The sequence below is a fragment of the Hippichthys cyanospilos genome, chromosome 14 (assembly GCF_059441005.1).
Source record: "Hippichthys cyanospilos isolate Australia breed blue-spotted pipefish chromosome 14, RoL_Hcya_1.0, whole genome shotgun sequence".
Taxonomy (NCBI): Eukaryota; Metazoa; Chordata; class Actinopteri; order Syngnathiformes; family Syngnathidae; genus Hippichthys; species Hippichthys cyanospilos.
In genome coordinates this window covers 711,831-729,781 of record NC_142382.1, presented here as the reverse complement: position 1 = coordinate 729,781, position 17,951 = coordinate 711,831, and the positions used below count along the sequence as shown (strand labels likewise).

At 50.5% G+C, this 17,951-nt stretch overlaps 1 protein-coding gene across 6 annotated transcripts; it reads left to right on the top strand.

Moving 5' to 3' along the window:
• The first annotated feature begins 259 nt into the window (after positions 1 to 259).
• mark3a (MAP/microtubule affinity-regulating kinase 3a) lies at positions 260 to 17,677 on the top strand. 6 transcript variants are annotated; one of them, XM_088433710.1, is made up of 18 exons: positions 260 to 774; positions 5,166 to 5,354; positions 5,458 to 5,511; positions 7,177 to 7,225; positions 7,344 to 7,409; positions 8,530 to 8,600; positions 8,753 to 8,809; positions 9,323 to 9,559; positions 9,633 to 9,752; positions 9,997 to 10,096; positions 10,246 to 10,358; positions 10,441 to 10,588; positions 10,677 to 10,891; positions 11,667 to 11,770; positions 11,881 to 12,012; positions 13,176 to 13,433; positions 13,869 to 13,895; positions 17,073 to 17,677. In XM_088433710.1, the coding sequence occupies exons 1-18, from the start codon at positions 724 to 726 to the stop codon at positions 17,407 to 17,409; spliced, it is 2,328 nt and encodes a 775-aa protein (XP_088289836.1). In that variant the 5' UTR covers positions 260 to 723; the 3' UTR covers positions 17,410 to 17,677. The 6 variants fall into 6 exon arrangements, with proteins under 6 accessions (XP_088289836.1, XP_088289834.1, XP_088289838.1 ...); XM_088433708.1 differs by lacking the exon at positions 13,869 to 13,895 and adding an exon at positions 15,590 to 15,634 and having other exon boundaries at positions 261 to 774; XM_088433709.1 differs by lacking the exons at positions 260 to 774; positions 13,869 to 13,895 and adding exons at positions 3,538 to 3,701; positions 15,590 to 15,634.
• Positions 17,678 to 17,951: the final 274 nt, after the last annotated feature.

The window sequence follows — 17,951 nt, the reverse complement described above, 5'->3', positions numbered from 1 at the left end:
AAGTTTTTTTTTTTTTTTGTTTGTTTTTTTTTTGTGAGAAACTTAACGGTATTTAAAAAAGAATAACAAAACCCTTTGCACGGTCATTCAGAAAAAAATCGGCGAGTGGGTTGAAGACTTTGCGTGGGAAATATAACAAGAGTATTTTAAAAGAGAAAGTAGGATTTAAAAACTGTTTTGCACAACAAGTCTCGTAGTCGCGGTCAGTTCCGGTGTTTACCAACGCTGCTTTGTCGGAGCCCGGGTTGGTCATTGAACGCCTCTTAATCCAACCCAGCCGCCGAGCACTCGTAGCCATTTTGGTCCCACCTAAATCATCACACGGAGACGCTCGTCCGCTTTGAGCCGCCCGCGATGGACCGAACCGAACCGACGCCGAGGATTAACACCGGCGAACCCGTTTGAATCTTGCCACGCGACACGCAGCCGCCGCCCCGCGCGACACCGGAGGCCATGGCTCGTCGCTGCTAGGCGGACTTGAGAGCGAAAAAAAGCCCGGGGCGTTTTTTTTTTTTTTTTTTTTTTTTTGGGCGAAGTGCTACCGGAGCGGCGCCCCAGTTAGCATTCGCCTCGCCCAGGAGCCCATTTCCCGCGCGGGTTCCTTCTTCGTCGTCGGCCAGCGCAAGTGTTGGTCGGAGATCCATGCGAGCGTGGGCCCCTTCCGCCGCGGGATCCAACGAGGTGTCACAGGATCGCGGGCTGCTCGTCTGCCTGGCCTGAAACATGTCCACCAAAACTCCTTTGCCCACCGTCAACGAGAAGACGAGCGAGAGCGTGAGTTGCTTGCCGAGCTTTTGCTGCCCGTGTCCCTTTTGCGTATTGTTCTTTCGCACACACTCGGTAAACAAATCGGCTCCCTCTCCGCTCGCCCCCTCCTGTGCTTCGAAAGTCTTTTTTTTGTCGCTTTTCGGACTCCGCGGCACTCGCGGCGGGCCGGCGTGGCTTTTGGGGGAGCGCTTGTTGCATATTTGGGACGCGTCGGGGACATTTAGGCCCGAGCCGAACAAAACTAAGCGACGGGACACTACTTTGCCTGTTAGCTTGGCAGGGGTGGGGGATTCTGCCATCCGATTGGCCGCGCTCAATCAGCGCTCTCGGCCAGTCGGATTCGGAAAGACCGACGTCTGAGTCCCGCCCACTCGTGACCAACGGAGGCACCCTGCCTGATCACGCTCAAAACAAGCGCGGTGGAATCGCGCGGACTTCCGCCGTGGCTTGTCACAAAAAAGCGCCATTTAGTTGAGACGGTTGTTTTGACCGTTTTTTCCGAGTTAGCTATTGTTTTGGGGAGTTTTACTTCGCAGGGATGAGCAATTTGAACCAAACCGCAAACAATCTTGATCAAAATTAGGCAGACATTTTAGTCTAAAATGCAATCCAAAGAATTATCACTGGGGATGTTTGACACTTTTTTCCCCCCTAATCCGTGACCAGTACAAGTTCAATTCTTGTGTAATCACTGATACCAAGCATCTACGCCACTAATACTTTTGATACTCGATTTGTGACTCTCTATGAGACTTTGACTTGCGAAACCTTTTGAGACGCTTTTGTGATTAAAGGCTACAAATAAATTTGACTTTGACTTGACCCCACCCTGAAAAAATATATATATTTGCGAGTATGTGTAACTATAGTTTATGAATGCGTGTGTGTTTGTGAATGTACGTTCATCCAACATTAAAAAAAAATATAACAACATAATTTGCAAGCTAGATCCCATTGTAGCAATGATCCTAAAACACCAAAAAAGTAATGTTTCAATTTTTCTAATTTGCACTTCCCTTTTGTCAAATGGGCACATCTGGCAGTGACGTCGGTATCAGCCGCCGCTGCGAGCACCGATAGCTTGAAATATTTCTGGTATCAACGCGGATACCTCGTATCGATACTCCGCCGCTGCCGATTACGTTACGAAACCAACGTCGCAACTTGATCGTGATTTGATTGAACGCAGAGGTCGTCGTCCCGCTTTATGTGCTACGATGATCAAAATCGTGCAGCGGGTGTTTGCGTAGCATGCGTCCTGTTAAATTCATTGTCAGCGTTCCGATAGCAGCCGCGTGGCGGCCGGAAAACAGGTCAGCGACCACAGGCTAGCGTTTTAAATAAGAGTGAGCGATTCTTGCACCTTTGGATTTCCTTCACGTGTACGTACACGTTATTGCGGCGGAGTCGGCCCGGCGTTTATTCCTCGTCGGTGTGGTGACAATGTGGTGAATCATCACAGTCGCACGGACAGATAAACAGAAGCCAAACACTCGACGAGACCGATAAGCGCTCAAATGTCAGTCGGCGAGTCGCCGGCGGAGTCTTGGAAGAGCGGAGCGGCTTTATTTTGGGACGTCCTCAAGCGACAGCTCTCTCTGCGTTACCCGACTCGTACCTGGTCCCCATCCCCAAATAAGCAAATCCTCGGAATGTCATTTTCTCAACACTAAATCTTGTTCGCTTTCTTTAGCAGATTGATGATCGGAATGAGAACATTTACTTTCACTTTTGGAAAATAATGCTTAGCATTTTTGGGGCAAATTTCGGACATGCTACAATTAAACCAAGATCTGAATCTGGACTCTGCTCTAGTTGATCGTCTGATATTTTTGAAGAAAGGCGTGGAACCCCTGGGACGTCTGGAGATTTTTCACTAACCTGACTATCGTCAGCCAACTTGGGCTCGTAAGCCTCATGACATCATCGACCTCAACGTGCTCGCTGACCCTATCCATACTTAGCTACAGTTTCCGAGGCTGTTTGGTTTTGAAGAATTTTCATTTTCTGAGAAAAAAGAAAATGTTAACAGCTATTTAGTGCTGCCGATTCTGCAGACGGGAATTTGCAGCTACAAGTCCCTCAATACAAAGCAAGTGAATTTGCATTATGGGGGTCAGGCTAAGCCACTCAATGAAGTCGTTAAAAGGCTTGGAAGTGTCATAAGTCGTCCGCTAGCGCCCCCCGGTGGTTTTCGGGCCTCGACGCAAAAATCTCGATTGCGCCCTGTTCGCTAGCGGCAGCTGAACGGATTCATGCAAAAATTGGAGAAAATGCATGATAAAATGTGATTTTCAGTGTGTCCAAAATGGACAATATTTCCAATTTTCAACGGCAGTAAATGAGCCCGACATGGGCTAAATTTCACCTCTCGACCTCTCTTTTGCAAGCATTTAGAGGGGACGGCATATTGAAAGTCCACATGCTTTGACATGTTTTAGCCTCCAACTGTTTTTTTGGTACGCTTTTCCTTTGATATCGCGCGTCCAAAACATCTAATAGCCCCAGTTGGCTCAAAATTTCCCCCAGCAACTCAATCGAATTCGTCATTAGTCGGAGTCGGATAATATTCTTTCCGACCAAGTGTTGTTATTGGCCCCTAATCACTGTAAAGTCGACCTTTTCAAGTCGTCGTACTTTAGGCCATTAACAAAGCATCTTCAGCCACAACATTCCATTGCGATGCTTTTATTGTGAAAGGCCAGCTTCCGGCCGCAGTCGCAAGGCCGCCGCTAGCTTGACGCGTGCAGCCTATTAGCCCCCGTTTCCTCTGTGGCCGGCGCTTTTCCTGTCCCGGCCCGCTCCCATTATCAGCCAGTGGCGGCGAGGGAGTCGGCGGCGGTCGCGGACGCCGGGTCATCGTCGGGCGCCCGCCGCCGTTTTCCTGTGGCGACATGACGAGCTCGCAGGCGGCCGGGAGGCGCTGCAGCCTCGTGAGTAGAACCTCCAAATTGGAGCAAATAGCAGCTAAAATGATGTTTGTGGGGGGTTTTTGTTTTGTTTTTTTTGAGGAGGGCCTAGAGGCCGACGCCATTTGATGTTTCCTGTCGCGATATGTCAGATTGAAGACTCTACATCCCCGGTTGACCTCGTTAGGCCTCATTTAGGCGCCTCATGTTCAAATCGCGTTTGTGATATTTCCACTCTTTCTTGAAGTGTTTTCAACCGAGCACTTGGAACCACCTTGTGGGGTGAAGATATTTCAGGTCAAAAGACGCCACAATATAATTTAGTTTTCAGGACCCTTGTGGGCGGGCCCTGCAGTGTTGGATCTGTCTGATTGGTTGACACATTTCCACTTTAGTTTTTGCTAGGTGGATCTAGTTCCAGGACCTTTTAAATGTTCTACCAGAGCAACATCTAACTTGAAAACAATCCCATACTTGATACTTTTCAGTTCTAATCCCAACTTGAAGGTCCAAAGAATTTGCCGCAACATCTCTGCGGCGCTACGATTCCGTGAGCGTGTCGCGGGCGTCGTATAGTTTAGCGACCGCCCTCAGGCCGCGTTTTTCCTCGTCAACCCCGCTTGCTTTTGAAAAAACAAAAAAAATCAATGTGTGATGAGAAGTCCAGCCAGCAACAAAGTTGACATGAACACGCTGACACGCTAGCAAGCACGCTAATCGGGTCCACATCCAAACGCTTCATTGGCCACACAAGTTGACTTGTGCTTTGCTAACCTTGTCTGAATAGCTTCACGCTTGCTCCTCATTCCACTTGAGTAACATGAGCATTTTGGACATTTTCTTTGCTGTTTTAGTTCGATTTGAGGGAACTGACGCCATATTTTTAGACGTGCCAGCGCGAGGGATGCTCGAGTATTGATACCAAGTATCAGTATCTGGACGTACATCAAGGATTTCAGTACTCTGCCATGGCAACGGGGGGGTATCAAAAGTACTAAGACGGGTGTCAAACACATTTTAATCGTGGGCCAAATTGTACTTCTCGGTTCTGTCAGAGGGCCTAACCCTTTAAAAAAAAAACAAAAAAAAACAGGTATTTTAGTCTGAAACCTAAAGTCGTAATTAGCATTTCGCGGGCCACATCTTCAGCCCAATTTAGCCTTGAGTTTGACACCTGTGCACTAAGGGTCTCGGTACTTGGTATCGGTGACTTCTCAAGCGTCGAGTGTAACTTGTACTGGTATCGGTCTGGAAAAATCTGGTATTGAAGACCCCCAGCTAATGCTAATGTACTCTTTATCAATTTACAGCCTGCAAAAATAATAATACTGATCATATTTTTGTAGTTTTTTTTTTCCCCTCCGCGCCTTTTGGAATATTTGACATTTCTCTCCAACGTGCACCCCTTCACCGCCATTGACCATCAAAGCCGTCAAAAGTTTTTTGCGGCGTGCGGTAATAACGCGCGTGTTGCCTCGCTCCCCGCAGCACACGTCCTCTCACGGCAACGGGCGGCAGGAAGTGAGCGGCTCGCGCTCGTCCCGCGGCGGCGTGCGTTCCCGCGGCTCCGATGAGCCCCAGCAGCCGCACGTGGGCAACTACCGCCTGCTCAAGACCATCGGCAAGGGCAACTTTGCCAAGGTCAAGCTGGCTCGCCACATCCTTACCGGCAGAGAGGTAAGCCACCCACGGGCCTTTGATGATAACGATTGCGTGTGATTTCAGCGCTATTGTCTGCGTTGCTTAAATTTGGATCTCCTCCTTGTTGTTTTGCTGGCAGGTGGCCATTAAAATCATCGACAAGACGCAGCTGAACCCCAACAGTCTTCAGAAGGTAACTGGACACAAACGCCGGCGTCGAAAAATGAGGCGTCATCGGATGCGAAAGATCGATTTCCATTCCTTACTTGGAATTACCAGACTGTAACATGTGTTGCATGTATGGCCACGCTGCCACCCGGCGCTCACGGTTATCGCTACAGTGCTCAATAGGCTTCTTATTAAAAGAAGCACTGGTCAAGGGTGTACTGGTCAGCTACCCTCCATCAAAGAACAGACCAAAGAAAAAAGAAACAACATTCTAATACTTTGGAACTCCATTTATTTCGCGATCCATCTTGAACTATTTGGAAACAAAAAGATGTTACATTGTCCTTATGACCGACCATTTCTTCAAGTTCGGCGGCCCCAGCCGAAAAAAGCTTATGGGGGGCCAGAGTTTGCCAGCGCCTGGGCTAAAATGGAGCTTTTCAGGGCTCGGACTCACTTATAATTTCCTGAGATATTTAGAGAATGCAAGTAGTTTTGTGTGGTTGCTATTTTTAAAAGATTTTATTACCTTATATATCCCCTGGAGTGCCTTCATGCCCCCTCCCTTGAACGCTTCCCCTGTTGGCCCGAGTTGTGCCGCCGCTGCTGGTGGCTGCGAATGTGTGACCCCCCCCCCCCCCCCCCCCCTCACGGGGGCCGGCGGTGTTTTTCCATCAGTTTTTCCGAAGCGCCATTGATTGGAAACCTTTTGTGTGTCAGCACCCCACCCACCCAAAAGAACACCGAGTCATGGATGGACGCCGTGACGCTTGATTTTCTTTCGTGTTTATTTTAAGAAGACTGAAGCTTCAAAAAAAAAAAAAAAAAAAAACTTGAATAGGTGAAATTACTCTAACGTGAGGCTATAAATACCCACGTCGTTGCCCCCCCATCCTGGAATTGATAAATCCCTGGAGAGAGAACGGCATGGCCGCAGATTGAAGCCGCGCGCTAATCCGGCAGATTTTGTTCCCCTGCGCTGCTGGCCGAACGCGTCAGCATTTGGGACATGTCCGATGGAGTGTCGCGCTGCTCCGGGGGCGAGGTTTTCACGTGGTTTCCTTGAACCCCTCCCAGGGTTCATTTGGAGTAGAGCTGAAGCAAGCAAACGTTTAGCTACTCGCATACCCTGCTTCAATAATAAGCTATTGGAATACAAGAAATACGGTGGGACCTCCACTTGCAAACGCCTTCAGTTTACATTCAGTTTACAAAACGCCTCGTCGGACAAATATTTCCTCGGGCGACGAGAGGAAATTCAAGATGCCAAAGAGGACGTTGTTGCCGCGCCAACGCGGTTGGAATGACAACCCCTAATGTGTTCGATACAGTTCGTGATGCATTTTTCTCGTTTATTGATATAGCGGCTTGAAGGGAAAATTGCTGTTTATTTCGCTCTCCCGCCTTTTATCTTTACTCGTTTGGCAAATGTTCCCCGACGACATTTTACAGCGCTCTCAATCGGCAACTGAAGGGGATTTCTGGGCAAGGTAGCGTCCTTGACGTCAGCCATGAAATAGCGCCTCGAAATCAAAGCGCGACGTATGTTATGTTGATGAGTAGCGCCGCGCGGGCTACGTTAGCGACGGCTTCCCTGTTTTGTGCGCTCAACAATTGAAGGATGTCCTGCCCTCCGCACGCACGCCGCTCATCTTGTCGCCTCACGGTCACTTTTTTCTTTGCTTCTCAGCTCTTCAGAGAGGTCCGAATCATGAAGATCTTGAATCATCCCAACATCGGTGAGCGCGTCCCTTTTTTTGAGATCCAATGAGTTCATTGACACGGCGACGAATGTCAAGTGAAAATCAATTTCAAAAAGCAGCTCTTGACGCCTCTCTTTGCGCTAACTCCCGACAGTCAAGCTGTTCGAGGTGATCGAGACGGAGAGGACGCTCTACCTGGTCATGGAGTACGCCAGCGGAGGTGAGCCTCAAACAAACAACACAAATCTTGGTCGAACAGTCTGACGTGAGCGTTGTTAGCACGTGGCGATGAGTGTCGCACAGGAAGCGCGTCGCATGACCCCAAACTAAACCTGCATGCACAAAATAACACCCCCCACCCTCTTGTGTACTCGTAAATGATTCCCTGGTCCCCGGAACTGTAAAATAACAATGTACAAATTAAACGACCAAAAAAGGTCCCTCTCTCTCTCTCTCTCTCTCTCTGCACTCATCACCAATATTCTAGCACCATCTCAAAGGAAACAAGAGAACTGCACCCACAATTCATATGATGAATTTAATGTGGCCCACAAGATGAAAATAAACGTGAAACGTGAAAATAAATTGAGGTCATGCGCTTGCAAAAGTGTGCACACCCTCTAGTTGCTGGAGAAGTGACTTTGTGTAGAAAAGTTATGTTTAATAATAGATGGAAAGATTATCTATTATGCATGTTTTTTTTCTTCCTAATTGATGAGTCTGATTTAAGTCAATGAATAAATAAATGGACTTCCCTCGTGCGGAAAATGCACACACATGAATCGTCTATGAGTTACTGTTACCAATGTAACAAAATCAACATAGAAAAGTTTGAATCATCTCCTTTCATGGAGGACTACGGGCTTGCAAAAGTGTGCACACCCTTCAGTTGCTGCTGCTGCTGCGACTTTGTTTGAACTCGAATCATAGATAGAAAGGAAGATTTATCGATTATTCATTTGCTTTTATTCATTGATGAATCTGATTATAAAATAATCATCAAATGACTCCTCTTGCGGGAAATGCACAAACAGATGCACTGACTGAGTTCCCGTTAGTTCTTGAACATGTTAGAAACATGGATTGCAGGAGTTAATTTGATCGTCTTTGAGTCGGCGAATAATCAATTACCGCCCACACTTGTGTTCAATTGAAGTCCACGTTAAATAGGTTCAGGCCAGCTGTTCTAGTAGGCTTTTTTTTTTCACCCTGAATATCTTGTTTTGTTTTGTTTTTTTCCCGAGTTGGACCCCGCACGCGATCCACGGGCTTTTGTCAAGTTTATAAGCACGTGCGGCAAAAGCGCCCCGCCCACCTGCCCGCCGTCTTCTTCTTTGCAGGGGAGGTCTTCGACTACCTGGTGGCACATGGAAGAATGAAGGAAAAAGAGGCCAGAGCTAAATTTAGACAGGTACGCAGCGTTGCACTTTGCCCTCCGCCGCCCGCCGCTGAGGAAACAGCGCTGTCGGAATAACGCCCGTTCATTCAACTTGGGAATCGTGCAGGCCAACTATGTTGAAATAAATTGTGTGTGTGTGTGTGTGTGTTTTTTTTCTGTTTTAGATTGTGTCTGCGGTGCAGTACTGTCACCAGAAGCACATCGTTCACAGAGACCTCAAGGTAACACACACACACGTATATGTATGTATCTGTATACATAGTGTAAATTTCAAACAGCCGCTAATTTGCATACGCTTTGAACCCTATCGCCCAGTGTGGCGTATGCAGTTGTTTTTTTTTTACTTGCCACAAGGGGGAAAGCTCTCAGTAACAAAGGGCGATAGAAGAAGATGCTATCAAAGTGTTGACATGCTGTTTTACGCTCCACTACTACTAGTAAACGCTACAGGCACGTTACTGTTGTGTTGGTGCAGTTTTCTAACAACCGATCGTGTTGGCGTTATGTTGAAAATATGTTGTTGGCGCTGCTGTTATTCCTAATGGTGCAGGCATGTTTTAGATGAAATGAAAATTTTCAAAAAAAACGTAATCATCCATCTTTCCGCATAAATGTCTGCTCTCACTGTAATACATGACAAAAAAATTCTGTTGAATTTTCCTGGTCACGTCTTATAACCCGGTGCCCCACGCAGTCTGAAATTAGTGGCGTAATGTCTCTTTTCCCACGCGCAGGCGGAGAACCTGCTGCTGGACGCCGACATGAACATCAAGATCGCCGACTTCGGCTTCAGCAACGAGTTCACGGTGGGCAACAAGCTGGACACCTTCTGCGGCTCGCCGCCCTACGCCGCGCCCGAGCTCTTCCAGGGCAAAAAGTACGACGGGCCCGAGGTGGACGTCTGGAGCCTGGGCGTCATCCTCTACACGCTGGTCAGCGGCTCGCTGCCCTTCGACGGCCAGAACCTCAAGGTGGGCGGGGACCCGGCGCTTTTCGGGAGGGGGGAGTTCGCGAGCCCAACGCTTTGGCCCCGACCCTCGGCAGGAGCTTCGCGAGCGCGTGCTGCGAGGGAAGTACCGCATCCCCTTCTACATGTCCACCGACTGCGAGAACCTCCTCAAGCGCTTCCTGGTGCTCAACCCGGCCAAGCGCGGCACCCTCGAGGTGAGAGGCCCGCCCTTTGATGCCTTCTCTTTGCGGGATTTGAAACCCTCAGAACTGACGAGATTATTTTGACGGAAAACATACGTGCCGCAGAAACAAATCCGGGCGCGCCCATATGCAGTTATTGGAACGCGCTCCCTTCGATGAGCCAAGCTAATTAGTCGTTGATGAGAATCCCGCCACGGGGCGCCTTTGGGCTTGCGCTTCCGAACGTAGAAGCGCTTTCACCTCCTCTCCGATGCAGCAAATCATGAAGGATCGATGGATCAACGCCGGATTCGACGACGACGAGCTCAAGCCTTACGTTGAGCCTGAGCTGGACATCACGGACCAGAAGAGAATAGGTACCGGAGAGAAAAAAAAATGTTGCGCTTTCATCAAGCGCTCCCCTCCCGTAAATTGACAAAAGAGCAGTAAAGCCGCCTGAAAACTTGTGAGGGGCAAAAACAGAAAAAAGCACTTGACGTTGAGAGCCGTGGATTTGCGCTCGCAGACGTGATGGTGGGTATGGGCTACAACCTGGACGAGATCCAGGAGTCGCTGGCCAAGATGAAGTACGACGAGATCACCGCCGCCTACCTGCTGCTGGGCCGCAAGGCCTCGGAGGTAAGCGCCGCGCCCCCCTCGACCTCCGTCCCGCCCCCCGTGACCTCCGTCCCGCCCCCCGTGCCCTCCGTCCCGCCCTTAGCCGGAGCCCGGCGACGCGGCGTCCGGCAGCAACCTGTCGCTGACCAAGCCCAGACCCAACAGCGAGCTCAACGGACAGTCGCCCTCGCACCTCAAAGTCCAGAGGAGCGTGTCGTCCAATCACAAGCAGCGGCGCTACAGCGAGCAAGGTGGCCGCTCCCGTCGCAACCTTTTTGCCTATGCCGTACGGGCTTTGAAGCAGACGCAAACGCTCCCCCCGTTTGCTCCCTCCTCCAGCGGGCCACAACGCGGCCGGCGGCGCGGGCCACCCCAAGCGCAGCCAGACGGCCGCCGCGGACAACGGGAAAGACGAAGGGGGCGTGCAGCTGCGCAAATCGGGAGCGCCGGGGAGCCGCGGCGCCCCGCCCGCCAGCCCGCTGCTGGGCAACGCCAACAACCCCAACAAGGCCGACATACCCGACCGCAGGAAAGGCGGCGCCGCCGGGCACGCTGTGAGTCGCGATCCGGGGCGCCGCGCGGGTTCCTATCCTCCGATGAACCCGATTCAAACAATCGGGATTGTTATTAAGTATCTGCGGTGCTTGCCGAAGAGCTGATCATTTGAATCGGGTGTGTCGGAGGACGGAATGGTGTCCAAACCCGATCCCGGAGGACCTTCGTGGTTTTCTTTTGGATATTTCCGTCCTCCGATAGACCCGATTGAAACCATCGGGATCTTTAACGGGCCTCCGCTGAGCTTCGATGATGAGCGCATCATTTGAGCGTTCCATTACGGAATGTTGTGAAAGGCGGATGTCCAAACCCGGTCCTCGAGGACGTGCGCGTTTGCGATATTTCCGTCCTCCGACGGACCCGATTCGAACCATCGGGATCGTTAGGAGCGTTTGTTTCCTTCGCTTGAATGGGGCTCGTCGGAGGACGGGATCTCCTAAAACTGGGTTGTCCAAACCCGGTCCTGGAGGTCTGCTAACACGCATGTTTTTGATTTTTCCGTCCTCCAACGGACCGGATTGAACCCATCAGAAATAAGTTAAACTGATGACTTTTGCAACATTCTCCTGGTGGAATTATGTTGGCATCGGGATCAGAAGTACTTTAGTTGACGCGTTGCGAACAACGCACACTGAAGGTTTTGGTCCGGAGGGAAAGAAGGAATCCGGAACGGGATCGGGCCGCGTCCCCCGAGCCGTACTTTTAATAAGGGCCGGACGAGCCCGACCTTTGAAACGACTGGACCGGCGACTGACGCGCGCGTTTCCCCGGCAGAACAACGCGGCGGCGGCGGGCATGACGCGACGGAACACGTACGTGTGCAGCGAGCGCAACAACGCCGACCGCCTCTCGGTCATTCCCAACGGGAAGGAGAACAGGTGAGAGCGCCTTTCGTCCGCGCCGCCGCTTTTCTTTTCCGTCTTTTCCTCTCACTGTCTTGTGCTTGATTGTCGCGACGCACGGCGTCGTCGGGGGGGGTCGCGTTCAGCGCCGGCTCGGTGGCCCGCGCCGCCGGCCCCTCGCCGTCCCTGCGCCGCCCGCCCGCCCCCTTGTACGCTTGCCAGGCGGGCTGGGCCACGCTGCCGCACTCCTACTACGCGCTGGACGACTGCTCGGCCAAGTAAGACCGCCGCGGGGGGGAGGCGCTTGACCCGTGAGCCCCCCCCCGCCCCAGACTCCGCCCGACCTCCCCCGTTCGTCCCGTCCCGCCCCTGGCCGAACCCCTGGCGGGCCGAAACCGAGCCGCAAAATCTCTCTCCCGGAAATAGTCCGAATTTTGCAAGGGACTCGCAAATTTCCGTTGAGCGACGCGAGGTCGACGATTGCAGCTACCGCAATTCCCCACATATAAGACACGCTTCTTTTTCTCCCAAAAATGAAGGCCAAAAGTATAGGTGCTCGAAAAAACAAAGGAAAATGCATAAGTCAAATGGAGACATTTTTGAGAGGGAATTCTAAAGGAGTTTAAAAAAATGATAATCATTGAAAATGACCGTCGCATGGGCAAAATTTTAGGCGGTGGTTATATCGGTCGCATTTTCTCATAGAAAGTTGTCATTTTAGCCTTATTTCAGTGAAAACAGCCCTGATGGCGTGCTGAAAAGTGTCCAAATGAAGGAAAAAAAGGAAGAGTAAATCCAAATTTGACATGCAACTTGTATCATCCAAGTAGCACTCAAACAAGGGATGAAAAAAATGCGCATAATAAACCATGAATTAGCGCAGTGCTTCCACTGATATTTTGCCCCCCACAGAAAAGAGAAAACTTTTGCCCCCACTCCACACGCCGACTATAAAGATGATCTATATAAATTGTATGAATATGCCTAAAGCTGTTTCCTTCTTGACACTGACGAAAGAAAAAAGCTATATCAATCCACTTTCAACATCCGCGCGTGATTTTTTTACAGCATTTATACAAGATACAGCTTAGTCTCAAACAGAAAAAAAAAGGCAAGCGCATCAAAGCGCCTGAAAGTAAAAACACGAATGATGAAATATCTCACTGGTGACAAAAACAAAAGCTTTTGTCCACTATTTGAGAAGAGGTTTCTGGCCCCGCCCCCTCTCCCAATCGCCGGCGGGCGTATGACGAGGTACGGCCACGCCTTTGGCGGCGCGGCGTCTTCCTTCTTCCCCTCGTCTTTCCTTCACTCTTCCTCTTTTTGCCCCGCTTCTATTCTTACGCGTCGTAACGTTATGAGGCGAACCGAAACCGAAGCGCGGAGATGAAAGTTGCGCGCAAACGAAAGGCTGAGCCGGCGCCTTGCCATGGGCCCGCAGCGCGTCGGCCCAGCGCGACCCGGTGGCGTCCACGCACAGCGTGGCCAACGCGTCCACGCCGGAGCGCCTGCGCTTCCCGCGCGGCACGGCCAGCCGCAGCACCTTCCACGGCGGGCAGCTGCGCGAGCGCCGCACCGCCACCTACAACGGGCCGCCCGCCTCGCCCGCCCTCTCGCACGACGCCTCGCCGCTGGCGCAGACGCGGGCCCGCGCCACCAGCAACCTCTTCTCCAAGCTCACCTCCAAGCTCACGCGCAGGTAAGGGCCGCCCGCCACCCGCCCGCCTCCATTTTACTCCAAAGAAAAAATCCAATTCTGTCCATACCAGGTAAAAAAAAAAAGTGGTCACAATAATACGCGCAAAAAAAAAACATTACGTATTTAACCTTTATTATCGTATTTAACTAAGGCTGATTGCGGCCGCGCCAGGAGAAAAAAATGTAAAGGCGACGAATCGATGTCGTGACCCCGCCGTCGGCCATTTTGTCATCTCTCCGTGACCTCTGACCCGCTTCCTGGCTTTAAAGGCGCCGGGATTTCAATTTGAGTCGGCGGGTGGCGGCAGAGGACAAAATGATTCGGCGGCGGGGGGGGGCGGGCGGGCGGGACGGCCTGGTGTTTTGCGTCCCCGCCGGACGGCCGGCGCCGCATCCTTTGACGCTCTTCTTGTTGCTGTGTGTGGTTCTGTTGTAGAAACATGTCGTTCAGGTTTACCAAAAGGTAGGAGCAGTACTGCCTGCGCTGCCTCTGGCACGCCACTAACACGCCGCCCGCCACGCCACGGCACGGCACGCCACGGCCCGCCCCGCGCAAACACGCGCCGCGCGCGCCTTTGACTAATTCCGCGTGAAAGGTTCCGGGCATGGATTGAGACTTGCGCAACATAGGCGCCGGTTTGTTTGCCATCATAACTTTGCAGAAGAAGAAGCAAAAGCTTTTGGGGACAATTCCCACTTGAGTTTGGTTTTCACTTTAGTTGCGTCAGTAAAACAACTGAGAATTCTCAGTCAGAAGTCGCATTTTATAGAGAGAATACTAGTCGCGATTCGGACTTTATACTGGCAATTCTCAATGTGATTGATCGTTGTGACTAAGAATTCTCCGTTTTGTTTTTATACTGTCAAACTGAAAACTCGGAATTCCGACTTCATGGAGAGAATTTTGACCCGTCACCATTTTGAAAGTCAAGTGATAATTCTTGACAGAGGGATTTTTTTTAACACTCACAAAGTGAAAACGTTGATAAGAGCTAGAACTCAAAACGTTGACTTTTTTAATCACGACTTTGTCAAAGTTTTCACTTTGTGAATGGTATAAATAAAAAAAATTTTGTCTGTCGCAAACAACAAAGAACGTCGAAGGGTCCAGTCAGGATGAGGGCAGGCTTTGTCGCGTCAGTCGCAATTCTCACTTTTAACTCGTTCAATGCCAGGGGCGGATTTAAAAAAAAAAAAAAGAGAACGTGAAAATGCGTCCCTGGCATTGAATGAGTTCAAGTCCGAATTCTGAGACTATTCACACTTTTGCGTATAAAGGGAGCATTCTGAGAATATAGTCAAATCTGACTTGAAGTTGATTTCATTTTCTTTGTTTATTTCAATTCTTTTAAGTTGGAAATCCCAGAATGTCGGAATTCTGACCAGATCTCTCCAGAATTGCGGCATTCTGCCAATTCCAACTTTTGTCATCAGCAAGAGTTTGAAGCCGTTTATTCTCTGCGGAGAATATGCATGGGAATATTCTTATATTGTCTGTCTACATGTTGCTGCACCCTTTGTGTTCACTTAGCAGTCATCGTGTTTTTTTACACTTTTTCACAACTCCAACACCAAAGCTGGTCGACCGACTCGCCAGTTTATGACCAGTCGTCCTCATTTTTTTTTATTTTGGGAAATCAATTTTGAAAGAAAGAAATACCCGACAATTCCCCAAATATAAGACACGCTTTTTTTTTTTTTTTTTTTTTTCCTGAACCCAAGAAACGAAGGTCAAAAGTTGGGTGCGTCACTTCAAGTAGCGGGGTGAGTTGAGTATATTTTTGAAAAAGTCCTCATTTTGCGTTTGGCGTATTCAATGGCTTGCCGGCCAAGCCAGCAAAACTAAAGCCGCATTTTATTTCATCATGTTTTTGACTCATTTTTAGAACGTTTTAGACGAAATCATCGACTGAGTCCTTTTGTAACCTCGGCTATGGCTAAAAAAAAGAAAACAAGATACTTGTCCAATTGAATCCGTCGGTGAACAAAAAGGGCGCATACGGATGTCAGAAGGGGCGGGGGGAGTGGGGGCTCATGGAGGTCCCCGGCACGGCACGGCACGGCGCTGCTTTTTTTTCTGTGCTTTGAGCGCCGGTCCGGCTTTTGACCATCCGCATCCTCTTCTTCTTGTTTTTTGTCTTCTCACGCGCCCCTCAGAGTCTCCACAGACTTTGAGCGAAACGGGAGACTGGAGGGCTCCAGGTGAGCTCGCCCGCCCGCCCGCCAAAACTCATCCCGGCCCCTTTCGCGCCAAAACAAACACAAACCAACGGAAACTCGGGAGTGGAACGGCGGAGCTGGGATCGCCACTTTCCGTGCGCGTGAAATGCTGGAAAACTTCCCTTCCCCCATTCCGAGGCCTACTTTCAAAAGTGGGATCGTTTCGCTGACAAATTGTTTTTCTTGAGATTTTATAAAACATGGACCGTATTTTCCATTATAAGGCGCATAGAATAGAAGCTGCAGTAGTGACTACAACATGCAGCCACTAGAGGGTTAGTAGTATGGTATAGTAGGGAAAATATGCTAACATAACACCAAACGATATGTTCTGTGCAACCCCACTAGTTTTTTATTCTGGTTGAAATTTTTGGGGCGTAATACGAACTAAGCAGCAAAACCCAGCAAAAAGCTGGTAAGCTAGCAAGCTAGCAAGTCCGAACAGTCCCTTGTCCGCCAGTACCGTTAGGCCCCTTCAAAGCCGGTGCCATTTGCCACCGTAGGGAAGGGATTTCGGGCCGTGTGAAACCCGGGACGGCGGCGTCGGATGGAAATTGGCCCAATGAAGCCCAGCTCTCCTGTTCCATGCCCCTTTTGCATGAAGGCCGGCGCCGCCCCCTTTCAACGCGTCCCGCCACATTTTGTCCAGGCATGGGGAATGGGCCCGTTTGCTGCTGGTGTTTTGCATGCTGTCACCGGACGCACTAGCGCCCCCTTTCATGCCTGCTGCAGCATGCTCCGGCTTCAGTTTGTGTTCTGTTTGCCTTTTCAACCTCCGCTGGTGAAAAGTTGCGGGCCCGCGTTGGGATTTTTTGCATTTGCCGGTTAATGAATGGCTCCCCATCAAGTATTTTGTGGCTAGCGCCTGAAATTTGCGGGGCCCTCTGACGATTTTGTGTCCCGTTTTCCGCAAATGGACATTTTGTAGCTGCAAATTAGCATTTGCTGATGTTGTTTTCGGAACTCATTAGTATATTTTCATCCTGCATTTTGTGTGCGCAAATTAGCATGAATGGCTACGAGGGCGATGAAAATGAGGGAGAAGTTTTAGCCACAATCTTTTTTTTTTTTTTTTTTTTAAATGTACATCAGCATTTGTTTTGTGGCCGCCGTTATTTTTTTGGCCGCCAATTGACGTTTTTGGCACATATTTCCGTTGAGTTTGGACATTCGATGGCTTCTAATTCAATGTTATTGTCACATTCGGCGGTTCGGTTCACAACGTAGCGTTTTGGCACCCAAAACGTTTTCTGCCAATGTTTGAATGAGTGCGGAATTTGGGTTCCTAAATGTGCGGGGCACGTTTCGTTAGCGTTGCCCGGTAATTATTTGGTTTTTTTTTAACACGGTCGCGCCTGCGTTTTGTCAAGCGCTATATTTCCGAGGCGCCGTTTTGAAACGGGCGTGTGTGCGTCCGCAGCCGCCACGTGCCGGGCGAGGCCAAGGGCGAGGGCAAGCCGCGCTCGCTGCGCTTCACCTGGAGCATGCGCACCACCAGCTCCATGGAGCCGGCCGACATCATGCGGGAGATCCGCAAGGTGCTGGACGCCAACAACTGCGACTACGAGCAGCAGGAGAGCTTCCTGCTGCTGTGCGTGCACGGCGACGGGCGCGCCGACAACCTGGTGCAGTGGGAGATGGAGGTGTGCAAGCTGCCGCGCCTCTCGCTCAACGGCGTGCGCTTCAAGAGGATATCGGGCTCCTCCATGGCCTTCAAGAACATTGCCTCCAAGGTGGCCAACGAGCTCAAGCTATGAGGCCTCCCTCCCCTCCCCTGCCCTCCCCTCCCCTCCCCTCCCCTCCCCTCCCCTCCCCTCCCCTCCCCTCTTTGGCAATAATCGCTCCTCCCGGCCACACGGGGGCCTCGTAGCGCACGCTGCATCGGTGTCCCGCCGTCGGCGTGGACACGCAAAGAATTTCTAGTCTTATTTATTTTCTCCCCCCCCCCCCCCGACAAAGATTACACTCACCACGTAGCTTTTTTTTCTTGTTCTTTTCCGTGTAAATAATATCTCACAACGCAAATACTCTTGTTTTCTCTTCTTTTTGTATTTGGGTTGAAAAGGTCAAAGGAAAAATAGAGACGGCGCCGAGCAGCGCGCTCGTCCGTAAGGGTCGCGTGACCGCGGCTCCATTAAAAGTGGCAACTTGAACACAAACGCCCCGCTTCTTCCGCCTCGAATTTGACGTCACGTTTCGGCCTTTGCTCTTGGTCGGTTTTTCCTCCGATCCGTCCGCATCATGCGCTTGTAGCGGTTTGGAACTGAAAATTGGCACGCTAGCACTTAACGATGGCCGG

What these genes read in the sequence shown, in the direction of transcription:
- mark3a (XM_088433708.1), top strand. Translation starts at nt 724, where the DNA reads ATGTCCACCAAAACTCCTTTGCCCACCGTCAACGAGAAGACGAGCGAG. An exon ending in TCGTTCACAGAGACCTCAAG is followed by an intron (nt 8,810 to 9,322) that starts GTAACACACACA and finishes TCCCACGCGCAG; the next exon opens with GCGGAGAACCTGCTGCTGGA. An exon ending in TCGACGGCCAGAACCTCAAG is followed by an intron (nt 9,560 to 9,632) that starts GTGGGCGGGGAC and finishes GACCCTCGGCAG; the next exon opens with GAGCTTCGCGAGCGCGTGCT.